At 31.6% G+C, this 13687-nt stretch overlaps 2 protein-coding genes across 2 annotated transcripts; both read right to left on the reverse strand.

Annotated features, from left to right (window-relative positions):
* Positions 1–2457: 2457 nt before the first annotated feature.
* On the reverse strand, positions 2458–9356 carry LOC120354031. The gene is made up of 5 exons (XM_039439885.1): positions 8811–9356; positions 6931–7027; positions 5558–5659; positions 3342–3497; positions 2458–2751 (listed from the first exon to the last, which is right to left on the reverse strand). The coding sequence occupies exons 1-5, from the start codon at positions 9347–9349 to the stop codon at positions 2689–2691; spliced, it is 957 nt and encodes a 318-aa protein (XP_039295819.1). The 5' UTR covers positions 9350–9356; the 3' UTR covers positions 2458–2688.
* Positions 9357–11018: 1662 nt separating this feature from the next.
* Positions 11019–13487, reverse strand: LOC120354104. Its single transcript, XM_039440360.1, has 2 exons — positions 13318–13487; positions 11019–11378 (listed from the first exon to the last, which is right to left on the reverse strand). The coding sequence occupies exons 1-2, from the start codon at positions 13321–13323 to the stop codon at positions 11019–11021; spliced, it is 366 nt and encodes a 121-aa protein (XP_039296294.1). The 5' UTR covers positions 13324–13487.
* Between the last annotated feature and the right edge of the window lie 200 nt (positions 13488–13687).

The raw sequence follows: 13687 nt of genomic DNA on the forward strand, positions 1-13687 counted from the left end.
CTAAATAATTGGCAATCAACAGTTACTTAGTCAGCATCAGAATGGCCCCACCCCTGCTCCTCTTCCTCCTCCTCCACCCTCATCACCCTCCTTCTACTCCTCCTCATCCTTTTACTCCTCTCTTCCTCCTCCTCCTCTTCATACTCCTCATCCACCTCCTCCATCACTTCTTCCTCCACCTCCTCCCCTCACAAAGCTGACACTGCAATTCATTTGATTTGAGGCATTATTCGGCAATCGCAGGGTATTCCACCTGATTTACTGTTTATTGGCTGGCTACATTCCAATCATCCTTCTCCCTCTCTAACTCCTCTTCATTCTCTCTCTCCTTTATTCAGTTTATCTATCTCTCTTTCTCTCTCATACACACACTCCCATTGTCGTTCCCTCTCTTCTCTTTTCTTTCAATTATAATCTCTATTCTAAGTAATCAAAATAATGTTATCTCTAACCAAAGTAAGCTAATAATGTAATCTAGCCTGGTCTCTCTTTTATTTTCTCTCCCTTTCTATCTCTTCGACTTATCGTAGTTACTCTATGAACTTTCTCACTCTCTCTCTCTTCTCTTTAATTTTCTCTTCATTTTTTCCTCTCTCTCGCTCTTTCTCTCGCTCTTATTTGGTAGAGAGTTAGTGGGAAGAATACTTCGAATATTTTTTTCGAAGAATGGACATTGATATGTCCAAAGTTCCGCCAATTCATGTGGATGCATAACAATATTATCTATTTTATCTATAGTTATTACAAATTGATTTTTTTTTTCATATCATATACAGCTTAATAATTTTTTTCTTAATTTATATTTTCTAAATTCATCTATAATTTTGCTGTATTGTAAGCTATTGTCATAGAGAAACAATAGCATAAGTAGATATCCCATGGCATAGGGCGTTTATGTCGCAACTTTTACTGTTATCTCAAGCCGATAGCCCACGTAGTTCTTTCCCGTGAAGCTTTATGACGCTGGTAGTATCTCATATTGTGCCGTTCATACACCCTTCCCGGTCAAAACAGTAGAAATCAACAATAATCGACAGTAATCGGCTTGGGATAACAGTAAAAGTTGCAACATAAACGCCCTATACCATGGGATATCTACTTACGCTATTGTTTCTCTATGCTATTGTATATAAGTGTATAAGCCAGTATATATTGTAATCTACATAAATAAAGTACTCAATCAATCAATCAATCAATCCTATCTTGTTTCACAATAATATACTTTCTTTCTCACACACAATATTGTAACATCAAAGAATAATTCCTTAGAACCCTTTGGAATTCTTACTCCCTATTGCATGTGCATACATTTAATTTAAACGTTATCAAATGCCACGAAAAAAATAAGAGGAACGAATAACGTTGTAATCACGGTTAAATTAATTGATCGTTTTATCGGCGTTTTTAGAATCGGCCGGGCAGGAAGGTCTCTGATTGGCTGATTGAGTTTATGCCTGAAAAACGTTTCTAAAATTGCCTAATATCGTCTCACCTAAGGGTAAGAATATATTGGACACGCGGATGTAGCTTCAAACTTGAGATTGATGATAAGAATGCATGTACTTAATAATAGTCTAATTATTAAACGAAAATCCAAATTAAATGCTGTAATTTAATGCTTTAATTTGGATTTTCGTTTAATAATAATTATTATAAATTCATTAGTATTTGAATAATTGCAATATCTCAGTAATTTCCATCCGCATGTATTTAAATTATATTTACTCATCAACATTCATGCATTATTTTCAACAATCTCGAGCTTAGAGAGATACTATCTTTGCCACTTCACTATGTGAAATATAGTGAATATATCCTATTTTAGTTATAATAATGTGGAATATTCCTTCTATGTTTAGTTTTGAAGCATCTAAATTTGAAAATCAACTTTGTGAGAATACATGAGAACTGAAAATTTTGTAAATTGAAGAACTACAAGACTTAACCTATTTCGGACTATGTGTTATCTAAATTTGGGAGAGGAATAGCACAAGGTTACATTATTTTTCCTCTCCCTATCACTCTGATAATGGACTTATTGTATAAATGAATAAATAAATAAATGTTTGCTCCCTTAGGAAAGTGGCAAACAGACATTCAGGAAAGAGATTTTTTAATTCCTAAATTTCTATTCGAGTGTTTATGCAACCCAAATATAGGTATCCTTTCTTTGATATTATCTCTTATCAAAGTTGAAACTGTAAAATTTGTTTATATTTTTGTTCCACCTACCAGAATTACTTCTCTAAATCACTAGAAAACTTTCTTACTATTGTTCTGATACATGATTCAAATCAAATAAAAAATCAGAAACCAATGATCAGAATGGAAGCCAATTATTCAAAATAAGAACCGATAATTGAGATTAATCTGAATATTTGAGAATTTCAGTTTACCAAAGAGTGATAATTGGTTAAGAACCAAAACCAGTACATCAGGCTATTAATAAATGAATGGTTGTGACAATATCAAGTAGCTTTATTCAATATGGATGTCTACCATAACAACACAGAAAGTTACTTGATTGTATTGAGTTTGTTCATTTCATTTCTCATCTTCTAGAATCTTCTTATCTTACAGTTCTAGTGATAATACTTGTTAAAATACACTTCATTTGAAGGTCAGAAAGATATAATCGCCCTTTTGGTGTAGTTTTTTGTCTATCAATTTGACAAGTCATTTTTTAGTTTAGTCATCTTTGATTTTCTTCTGGTTGAGAAGATTGAAGTAAGAGTACGCTGCTTGACATACCTAGAAATCGTAAGAATAATTGTATGAATAAGGCTAGAATTTATTTATATTCAATGACGTTTATCAAACATTACTTGGGCCGATTCAACGACATTTTAAATAGGAATTCAAATACCATGTAGATAGTATGCAAGTAATTGTGTTGTACAAATGATTTTTGTTGGAAAATGTAATGAGAAATGAACATGGAATTGGGAATACATTATTATACATCCATTATGATAAAAACACTTCACTTATGGGCTACTTTTGTACAAATGAATAAAAACAATATAAAAACTTGTATTACCCTTTATTATTAAAAACTTTAAAATATTTAAACGACTAGTTTCGACCATAGGTCATTCTCATCATCTCACAGATCTTTGAAAATGACCTTTGAAAAAGTTATGGTCGAAACTAGTCGTTCAAATATTTTGAAGTTTTTAATAATAAAGGGTACTACAAGTTTTTATTTATTCATTATGATGTTTCCACTTTGAAATTTGACATCCCCATTGGCAACCCGAACAAAAATGCCTTTAATGAACGAATTTTTATTTCACCCATTATTATCTTGTACATTGAATAAATACTATAATAGTACTTACATTGGATATATTTTTTCTGTTGATGGTGAATGTATTATAAAGTGACAACTGAGGAATGGTAGTATTTCTTATCATCAGAATCAGGAAAGATCTTTGAAGCCAAGTCGGTTTTTCTATCACACACGTCTCATACAAGGCATGACGTACATTCTCAAACTGGAATAAAATTAAATAAATTAATTAAATATAGATTACTAGCTAAAACTAGAATAAAACAAAAATCAAACCTAGCTATATATGAAACATTGCCACTTCCCTGCTACCAAACATCCTACTCTATATTTTGATAGATCGGATTCTATCTATTCAAATCTATAATTCATTTCACCAAATTTATATTCACAATCACTTCACTCATACCCAAAAAACATTTAATTGAAAAAGAGTGTCATATGGATGAATGTTGAGAAACATCCTATAGTCCTATGTATTTTATCTATTCTTTATTTTTTATTGATTCATACATCATTGATAGGAAGATAAAAAATAAGGTAACCTTGTGCTATTCCTCTCACAAATTTAGATAAGGTTACACATTGTCCGAGAAATAGGTTGAGTCTTGTAAAATCCTCAATTATTTTGTATGATGTTAATAAGTTATGCAGCCTCAGTATCTTCCTCAAAAAGATCATTAATAACTTTTCTCAATTCTCAAAAAAATTAATTATGTTTTCGAATCAAAACATCAATTCGCGTGGTATTCAACACAGAATTAAACATCAGATAACGAATGATAGCCGCCAACAATTCTCGTAATTTTCTTTGAAACGGTTTTCTACATTTCTAGCATTCATTTGTCTTCTCTCTCTCCATTAATCACGAGGCTGAAACTCTGCGATTTCAATTAATCAAGTATAATTCGGCCATCTATTATCTTGTTACTCGTTGGTTCTTCTTTTATTTTCGGCCGTTCCATTATTTGATATAATCAATCGTAGCCGGCTCGTTCTGCATCGAAAGTTGAGTTCTCCATCCACTCAAAAACGAGATTAATTGATGTTTTCATTAGTGCTTACATCGTTTATTCATTGGATTTGGCAAATGAATGCAATATCAACGAGAAACATAGTTATGATATTATCTTTTTTCTCTAAGGCTACTTTTAATATAAATAAAATAAAATTATTAATTTCAGTACCCTTTAAAATGATTTTATCACAACATTGTTCGGACATTTAATCCCTTGTGAATTAATGGCTTTTAAGCCCTTGAAAATCGCTTTAATGTCCGAAACATATTGTGATAAAATAATTTAAAAGGGTACTGAGAATAATATTTTTATTTTATTTATAGTTATGATAATATGTAGAGACCAATAACCTGTACAATCACTCATGTAAAAAGGATTATGCAAATAAAATCTATAATATGATATAGGAAATAAAAGGAATTTAAAGATTTAAAAGGGTACTGAGAATAATATTTTTATTTTATTTTTAGTTATGATGATATGTAGAAACTAATAACCTGTACAATCACTCATGTAAAATGGATTATGCAAATAAAATCTATAATATGATATAGGAAATAATTGGCTTATAAACGTACGGGATGGGAGGTTCTCGAATGACGCATCATCACGTCTCAACTACTGCATGGACTGAATAACTTGAAACTTTGCACATAGTTTCTTAATTCACCGGGCATGCTTATAGACCTATTTTAAATCATTCAAGACCTCAGTAGGTAAATTTCTCAGTTTATCAAGTTTTTATTAGACCCTTGTGGAGCACAGGTTATAAATAAATAAATAAAATGAGCTGATATCTAGTTATCTGCTGTTATTAAATATAATGTCTCTCATACATATTATATGATGAAATAGATGCTCGCCAAAGAAACGTGCCATATTATTGTAAGATTCATGAAAAGTATTTCTAATGTGGTGAATTGATTTTTATAGAAAAAAATACCACAATGATCAGAGAAGCACGGGTTACCCGCTTGTGTAATACAATGCAATACAATCAATAAATTACATTGCATTGAATGAATATTGCATTCTGTTCATTCCTCAATATTATTTATTCTCTCTATTGAAAAGTTTTCATTAGACCCTTGCGGAGCACGGGTTACCCGCTAGTAAAAATAAGAACGAAATTCTAGTTTGCATTGGAACTATAGTTTGGTTTGAATAAATTATGTAGAACTGACAACATCTTTTCCATTTCACCTTTGATGCACATTGAAATTTGGTTCATATTTTTTGTACTCACCTCATTTTGTATTTGTTGTCCATATTCTGAATAGACAAGACAAGATAGTATCACAAATAATGTCAGAATAGAGTATTTGAACTTCTTATAAGATCCACCGTGCTATGAGAAACAAAGAATCCATAGATTAAAGATCTTGACAGTTTTATTTTTTGATAGAAGATAGAAGGAAATAAATCGTTTCCATAAATCCAAGATCGAAATGGAAATGGAAATTAAAAACTAATGCTAGTTGAATAACTGACAACAAACAGAATAGATAATTAATGTTACTTTGCTTATATGGGCTAATTGATTCAAATAAAATACATACAAAAACCTTTAGTACCCTTTTATTAAAAACTTTAAAATATTTTAAAATTCGACCATAGTATGAACTAGTTTAATAGGTTGAAACTAGTCGTTAAAATATTTTTAAGTTTTTAATGAAAGAGTACTAAAAGTTTTTGTCTTTTGTCTTGCCCACTATGGGCGTGTCTTGCCTTGGTCAATGGCAGGCTTTCACCTTGAAATATCAGCCAACTACCAATCATGTGCTTCCATCTACAGTATTATTCATATATTGTTTTTATAATTAATGTTATATTCAGTTTCCTCATTTTAGTGATCAATTTCTGTGGTTCGTTCATGACTCTCATAGACATGAATGAATAGGCTGAATGCTCTGCCCACTATGGGCGTGTCTTGCCTCGGCCAATGGCAGGCTTTCACCTTGAAAGATCATCCAGCTACCAATCATGTGGTTCCATCTACAGTATTATTCATCTACTGGTTTATTTTCAAGTTCTAGTTGAGCAAAAGTAGACTATATAAGTGTGTAAAAACGGGAACTAGTCTCTCATCTATTATTCAACGTGAAAGTAAATAAATGAATTGTCATGTAGGAATTATTTCAAGTCTATTTATTGGATATGGATCTTTCCAAATAAAATTGAAGTCATCATAAATCAAACTTTGTCCAATAATATTCTCAATAATATCAATAAATTTCCTTTTTTAGTTATAATAATGTGAAATATTTCTCTATGTTTAGTTTGAAGCATCTAAATTTGTAAATCTACTTTGTGGAAATATTTGGGGTCTGAAAATCCTGTGAATTGAAAAATATACAAGACTTGACCTATTTTGGACTATGTGTTATCTAAATTTGGGAGAGGAATAGCACGAGGTTACCTTATTTTTCCTCTCCCTATCATTTTGATAATGTACTTATTGTATAGATGAATGAATGATAAAAAAATAAAAAGCAGAGACACTATACCATAATACAGTGTGATTAGTAGTTGAGTATCATAATACGATGCTTATTGTTTATTTCCAGAATCAATAAAAAAATCAATAAGACAGACTATTTTCATTCTATTTTAGCTTACCTGAAAACTTACAATAGCCACGCATATTTGTAAACAGATGTATGCATTCACATAAAATATCTTCAGTCTTAGCCCTTCGTTCAATTGATTCATTTTCCTGGAACGAAAATATCATTTATTACTTGATAATAACAGGAATATTTATGGAATACATGGGCGTGTCTAGTCTCGACCAACAGTGATAGAGCTCAACCTACATTGGTCAACAGCTGATGGCCAATCGTAGAGCTTCAGACAAACTAAAATATTCTGCTGCTCGATGTTCAAGTTTCGAGTTCAGCCTACTAGTGATAGGCTAAAACATCGGAAAGTAGTATTAACAATAGAATTGTTTCAATACATCAGTGGTTCTGACAATATCAAGCTGTTTTCATTCAGTAAGTAGGATTTCTTGCATTAAATCGATAAATGTGAACTTGAGAAAAGTAGGCCTTCATCTAAAGCCGTGTCAACACTGAACAAATGTTCGACATATAATACATGTTCGGCAAACATGTACGTTGAGGAGCTCAGGAACAAACATTTTAAAAAGTTTGGACAATCATTGTTAGACAAAAAAAAAATTACTTTTTTACCAAAAAGTTTCAGTTAGACAAACAAATGAACATTTCATTTGTTAGACAAACAAAAAATTACTTTTTTACCAAAAAGTTTCAGTGTTGACAGCTGTAAAACAGTTGTAGAACATAAAATCTGTTCTTATAACTTACAAATATTTTGTTTGGTGACGCGTCCACACTGGCCACGGGCAAACATTTTTTGTCAAACATAATAAAATTTGCCCAAACTGTTCCAACAAACATGTTTATCAAACATTTGTTCAGTGTAGACACGGCTTTAGACTTTTTCCATCCAAGAATTTCGACAATGACAGTTCAAATTAAGATTTAGACATAGGTTCAATCAATCAATTCATTTATTTCACAAACGAACATAATATAAAACAACAAAAGAAAAATATAGAAATGTGAAATACAAGTGGACAACACCAGACATAAAACCGTGTGGAATGTACTACTCCTAATAAAACAAATAAACTTATTTATTGGTGATGAATTGAATCAAAGACTAGAATGAACAAGATTGTTGAAAAAACTATACAAAATCTCATCAATTCCTTATCCTTCATCTTTAATACGTAAATATTTACATTACTTTTATCTGTTTTTTTATATTAAAGAGGCAGTTGTGGGTTTTACCTATTGATTTATAAACTAATTATGAATCATAGAGGAGAATGAACAAGATTCTTGAAAAAACGACACAAAATCCTATAAATCCGTAAATATTTCATCAATTTTGCACTTTTATTTTATATTAAAGAGGCAGTTGAGGGTTCTAACAGTTACCTCTGAAGAGTTTTCAAATACAAATTAATTTAATTCAATGTAGAAGAATTTTGCTAATTCAAAAATGATTTCTGTGTGTTTTGAATTGTTAATTGAGTGTGTAATTGAAGAATTTTGAAGTTATGATGACTCACATAACCTGTAGCTACATTTGGACTGTTGTATAAATTAGACTTGGAACCGTTTTGGGCATAAGTTATCCTGTGGTACTTTTCTGTTAGTTGTGTAATTCTGAATGATTGACAGACAGCCAGAAGATATTTATTTTAAAAAAATGCAATTTACAAAGCAGAAATCTTATGTACTCATTTTCAATATAAAACAGCAACAAAGAATAAAACAACCTCATGAATACATTAAGCCAAATAAATCTTTAGAAAATGGTCTGCATGGGCAAAAAATTCCTGTGTGCAAACCGGAGTTGCATATTACAAGTTTTACAGAGAGAAATGAAACAACAATCTTGAATGAATAAAATAAAAATGAATGAATAAATGGAAATTATTTTCAAAAAATATTGTTTCACTATACCTGAAAATGAACTGATGATGCTCCACAAGCTGTTTAGCTGTCCGTTTCACATACTTCTTAAACTCTCCGACTCTAATCACATCACCATAATCAACTATTCCCTCTCTCCCAAAATCATCTCCTCTCATCTCTACATATCCATCCATCCTCTTCATCTCATCCAATCCTTCAAAGTAATGATCATCGAAATCCTTCAAACTGATCAGGTAGAGCTTCAACTCTATCAACATGTTGTTATAAGGCAGCAATCCTATCTGATACACTCTAGCCACCACAACATAGACAATGTACAGATATAGACATTGCACTGCGGCCATCACTGAATAGGTGTAGAAAGAGAGTGAGGGAGGGGTGAAGGAGGAAGGGAGATAGAGGACTAGAGGGAGGAACATGGAGTTTGTGAGAGCGGGTTCTCTGAAAAGAGCGTAGGAGCCGAAAGCGTAGAAAAAGTCTATTGTGAAACAGGCGTAGAGGCTTTTCGTGAAAAACAGGGCCACTTTCAGGAATCTCCAACCCATATCTTCCATTTCTCTGATCATTGTTGTCTTCTTTCTATAAAAATCAATTCAACACATTATAGGAGACCTTTCCTGAATCGTACAAAGAATATGAATAGTTTGTATAACAAGTACGGTATCTGTAAAGCCGTGTCCACACTGTTCGACATACATGTTCGGCAAACATGTTCAGGGACAAACATTGTAAAAAGTTTGAACAATCATTGTTTGTCAAACAAAAAATTAAGTTTTTTCGAACATTTTCAGTGTTGACAGCTGTAAAACATAAAACCTGTTCTCCCCACTTACAATATTTTGTTTGGTGGCGCGTCCACACTGGCCACGGGCAAATATTGTTTGTCAAACATAATAAGATTTGCCCAAACTGTTTCAACAAACATGTTTGTCGAGCATTTGTTCAGTGTGGACACGGCTTTATATATATAAGAGCTCTCTTCCATGAATCGAACAAGTGACAAGTGACTTTAATATAAATTATGATAGAATACCTTCAATAATGCAATATTGATGAAAGATACAAAAAATGCATTCATATTTTAGAAAATCTACACCTACTCTTGAGATATGAAAGTCTAAAGTTTAGCGATTTGTATTTTACTGAATAAGTGATTAGTATTTGAAAATATTTTAGAGGCTGAAAAAATATTTTAAAATTAAACCAATGGATGCGAATTGTGTTTAAAATATTCCATATAATTATTCAAACAAGCTAGTAGGCTATCTCCAATATTACAATAATAAGAAAGGAACATGCATTCAGATTTAAAAAATGTACCTGAAAAACGTATTGGTATTTGAGAATATTTTAGAGACTGTACACATATATTTTGGAATCTAACCAATGGGAACTGCGATTTTATGCCATCGATTGAAATAGTTCATTTGATTGCCGTAGTTTGACTCCTGATAATTCTATTAATTGAAATTCTACAAGCTAACAGACAAGTATTTTGCTAGCTTTGAACAAGCAGACTTGGAACTACAATAACGTTCTCATTACGAAACTTCAAACTAATTTTCATTTTGAAACTGCAAACCTAGCTCAATTCAAACAAGTTTCTATTTAAAGAGTTGAAATAGTTTTCTCTGATAGTTTCAAATTGTAATGAGATTTTTGTATCATAATAATTGTTTTTTAATGTATGACTTCAGGGCTATTTGTATTCTTGTTTTATTTATCTATTTTCTGTATAGGGCTACTTTTGTAGAAAAAGAAAGAAAAATAAAAATCTTAGTACCTTTTTTGAAATATTTAATCACTATTAATATTCCATCGCTATTAATATTTAATCACTATTAAATATTTCAAAAAAGGGTACTAAGATTTTTATTTTTCTTTCTATTTCTTGTTTTATTATTTTATTAATTTTAAAGGGTATTATAATTCTATTTCATGAATAAATTTCCAATTCGTGACCCATAATAATAAACTTTTCCGAAACTCTAAACAAGTTACTATTCCATAACTTGGACTAGGTTTAGGGGAAGCTCCAGGCAAGTTTCAATTTCAAGATAAGAATACGATTTCCTAAACTGCAATCAAATTTCCAATTCGAAACAAGTTTTGAAGTGAAACTTAAAACAAGTTTCCATTCCAAGGCTTCAATCCAGTTTCTCTGAAACTCTCAGCTGAAGTCTCAATTTCCAAGACTCGAGGATGAGTCATGATAATTTAATTGGTAATGAAGATTTAATTTAAACGAAGATTTCCTGTAAAGCATGACCAACCTTCAGCGCTTTTCTGGTCATTCTCATACTGGAAATACTTCGATTCCACCAACTCTTTCAAGATGGACGATTTGCCTGTTATCACGAACAGCTCTGACGACAGAATTAAAACGTAAATATTCAGGTTGAGGGTCTCAATAGCCGACAACTTCTCAGTGAAAGTTGTCACTTTCCAGTCTTTGGTTGTTACAAAAATAGTTTGAGCAGTGAAATAGAACGAGAACGCATAGACTGCCTTGTCGGTGAAAGCCAACTTTTCCGTCCAAGAAAGATCCCGTTTGTGCACTTTTGGACCATTGTTTGATGATGATTCATCTTGTACCTGTAATTATGGATTATTTTTACACATGATGATGACATTATAATAATAAAAATAACCAAGTGTTATAAATTATTATTATTTTGGAATTTGGAACATCCAAGTTCAAAAGAATTGTTTGTATAAATAGTTTTGGACAGAAAATGTTGTGGAAATCTAGAAGACATAACCTCATTTGGACTTTTAGGACCGGTTTCCGAGCTCGGGATTCGGCCAAGTTCTAGACTTTAAACAGCTGGAGTCAGAAAATTGGCTTTCCAAAACGGGGCGTAGTCGTAGTCATTGTCAAAGTCACGTTTGAATTAAATTTCAAAAAAACTAGAAAATTAAACACAAAATAAAATAAAGAGAAAATAGTGTAAAGTTTCAGCTATTTTCAATTATTTAGAAATGTTTAATTTCGTCAAGGAAAAACGTTTCCAATTATAGAAATGAGAAAATAGAAACTGCGACTACTGTTATAAAAACTGCGACTACGCCCCGTTTTGGAAAGCTAATTTTCTGACTCCAGCTGTTTGAAGTCCAGAACTTAGCTGAATCCCGAGCTCGGAAACCGTCCCTTAATTTGGGAGAGAAATAGTACAAGGTATTCTTAGTTTTTCTCTCTCGATCTGTGCTTCATTATAAAAAGAAAACATACAATAAGCAAATAAAATAAAATATTCTTTATTAATTTGAACAGATGACACTGAATGTAAATAAGATTGAGAGAAGAATAATAAGGTGACCCTTGTGCTACTTTCCTCCCGATTTAGGTAATATGGCACAGTTCTGGATAAAGGTTATTCTCTCATAAAGCGTGGATATGAAATGATTCGTTCAAATGTTTACAAGATAAATCATTGATGAGTTAGTTGTTAATTCAGTAGTGTTTGTAAATTTATTCATAAATTTTACAATAGTAGTCTTGCTCACTTAACTCTTGAGTCATGATTGGATCAAATATAACGCAGTTTTGATCTAATTATTTGAGAAGAATTACAATTAGAAATTTTATGATGATTTATTGACATTAATTTGATGCAACAACTCCCGTTACATCCATTTTGACCTAATTGCCATTCTAAAGCTGCGTTTACACCAAAGTTATTAACAAAATGTTTATTTTACCGTCCTTATAGATTTTATCAGATTGAATGGAACTTGACTAACACATACGTTCATCATGTGTATGATAAGTTATGTTCAATCTAATAGAATCTATAAGAACGGAGAAATAAACATTTTGTTAATAACTTTGGTGTAAACGCAGCGTAAGGAACTCACCTTGTTAGCTAACAAACTCAGTTATGTGCTATTTATTCACTTTACGGTATTTTGGGTCTGGGATCTCTTCTAAAACTGTATTATGCTCTCATTTATTGATATGTATATAATTATGTATTATTTGATGAATAAATTATTATGGAACAGCATTTCATAAGGTGCGTACAGATATACGCGCCGCGAACATGAGCAATTCACTTTTAATCAGTTTCATCCACTTTTAATCCAAGCCTTTTATATCTGTATCTTACCGTTTCTGTAAAAATATAGATATAATCAGCTGATTAAAAGTGAATTGCTCATGTTCGCGGCGCGTATATCTGTACGCACCTTTAGACAAACATCCTTCAACGGAATGTTTCTATATTTTCATCATTCTATGATACTTTATACATTTAAAATAACGGATTTTTCCAATTGAGATTAAATATTCTAGTAGTTAATTATATCAACATCTTCATCTACTTGGCAACCGTGTGGAGCTAGAGAAGGATAGCAAACGAATGTAATGGATAGCACTATATATAAAAACATTGAACTAATATACTACTCGAAACAAACGAGATAGAAGACATAATCATGTTACGAGAAAAATCCATAAACATGTTGTTATCTTGAGTTTTTGTTTTAAACATAACATGTGAAGGACATGCAATGCCTCTCTGTCAACTCATACCTGCATAACTCCCAAAATCTCTTCTGGGACTAATTGATCCTTATTTATGAAGTCTAGTTATTAGTTGAGACTAGAAGCTATGAAGAAATGTTTAAAGATTTGAGACAGGCTAAGAGATGATCACTGTCCTATCCGGCTTTGTAAAGAATGACAAATGAGGTTTAACTTACTTTTATTGTAACTTAGATTTCGAGTGATTTGTTATGACAACGAACAATCCAACACAAGAACGAAGAATTATTATTTTAACAAAAATAACTCTCTCTGTATTATCCATTATAATGCACCCGCATCGCGTTTAAGGAACTATAAAATCCAACTCTTGAAAAACCATAATCTATAATTATGTGGAAATTATTAATTCAAGATT

Source organism: Nilaparvata lugens, chromosome 13, assembly GCF_014356525.2.
Source record: "Nilaparvata lugens isolate BPH chromosome 13, ASM1435652v1, whole genome shotgun sequence".
NCBI lineage: Eukaryota > Metazoa > Arthropoda > Insecta > Hemiptera > Delphacidae > Nilaparvata > Nilaparvata lugens.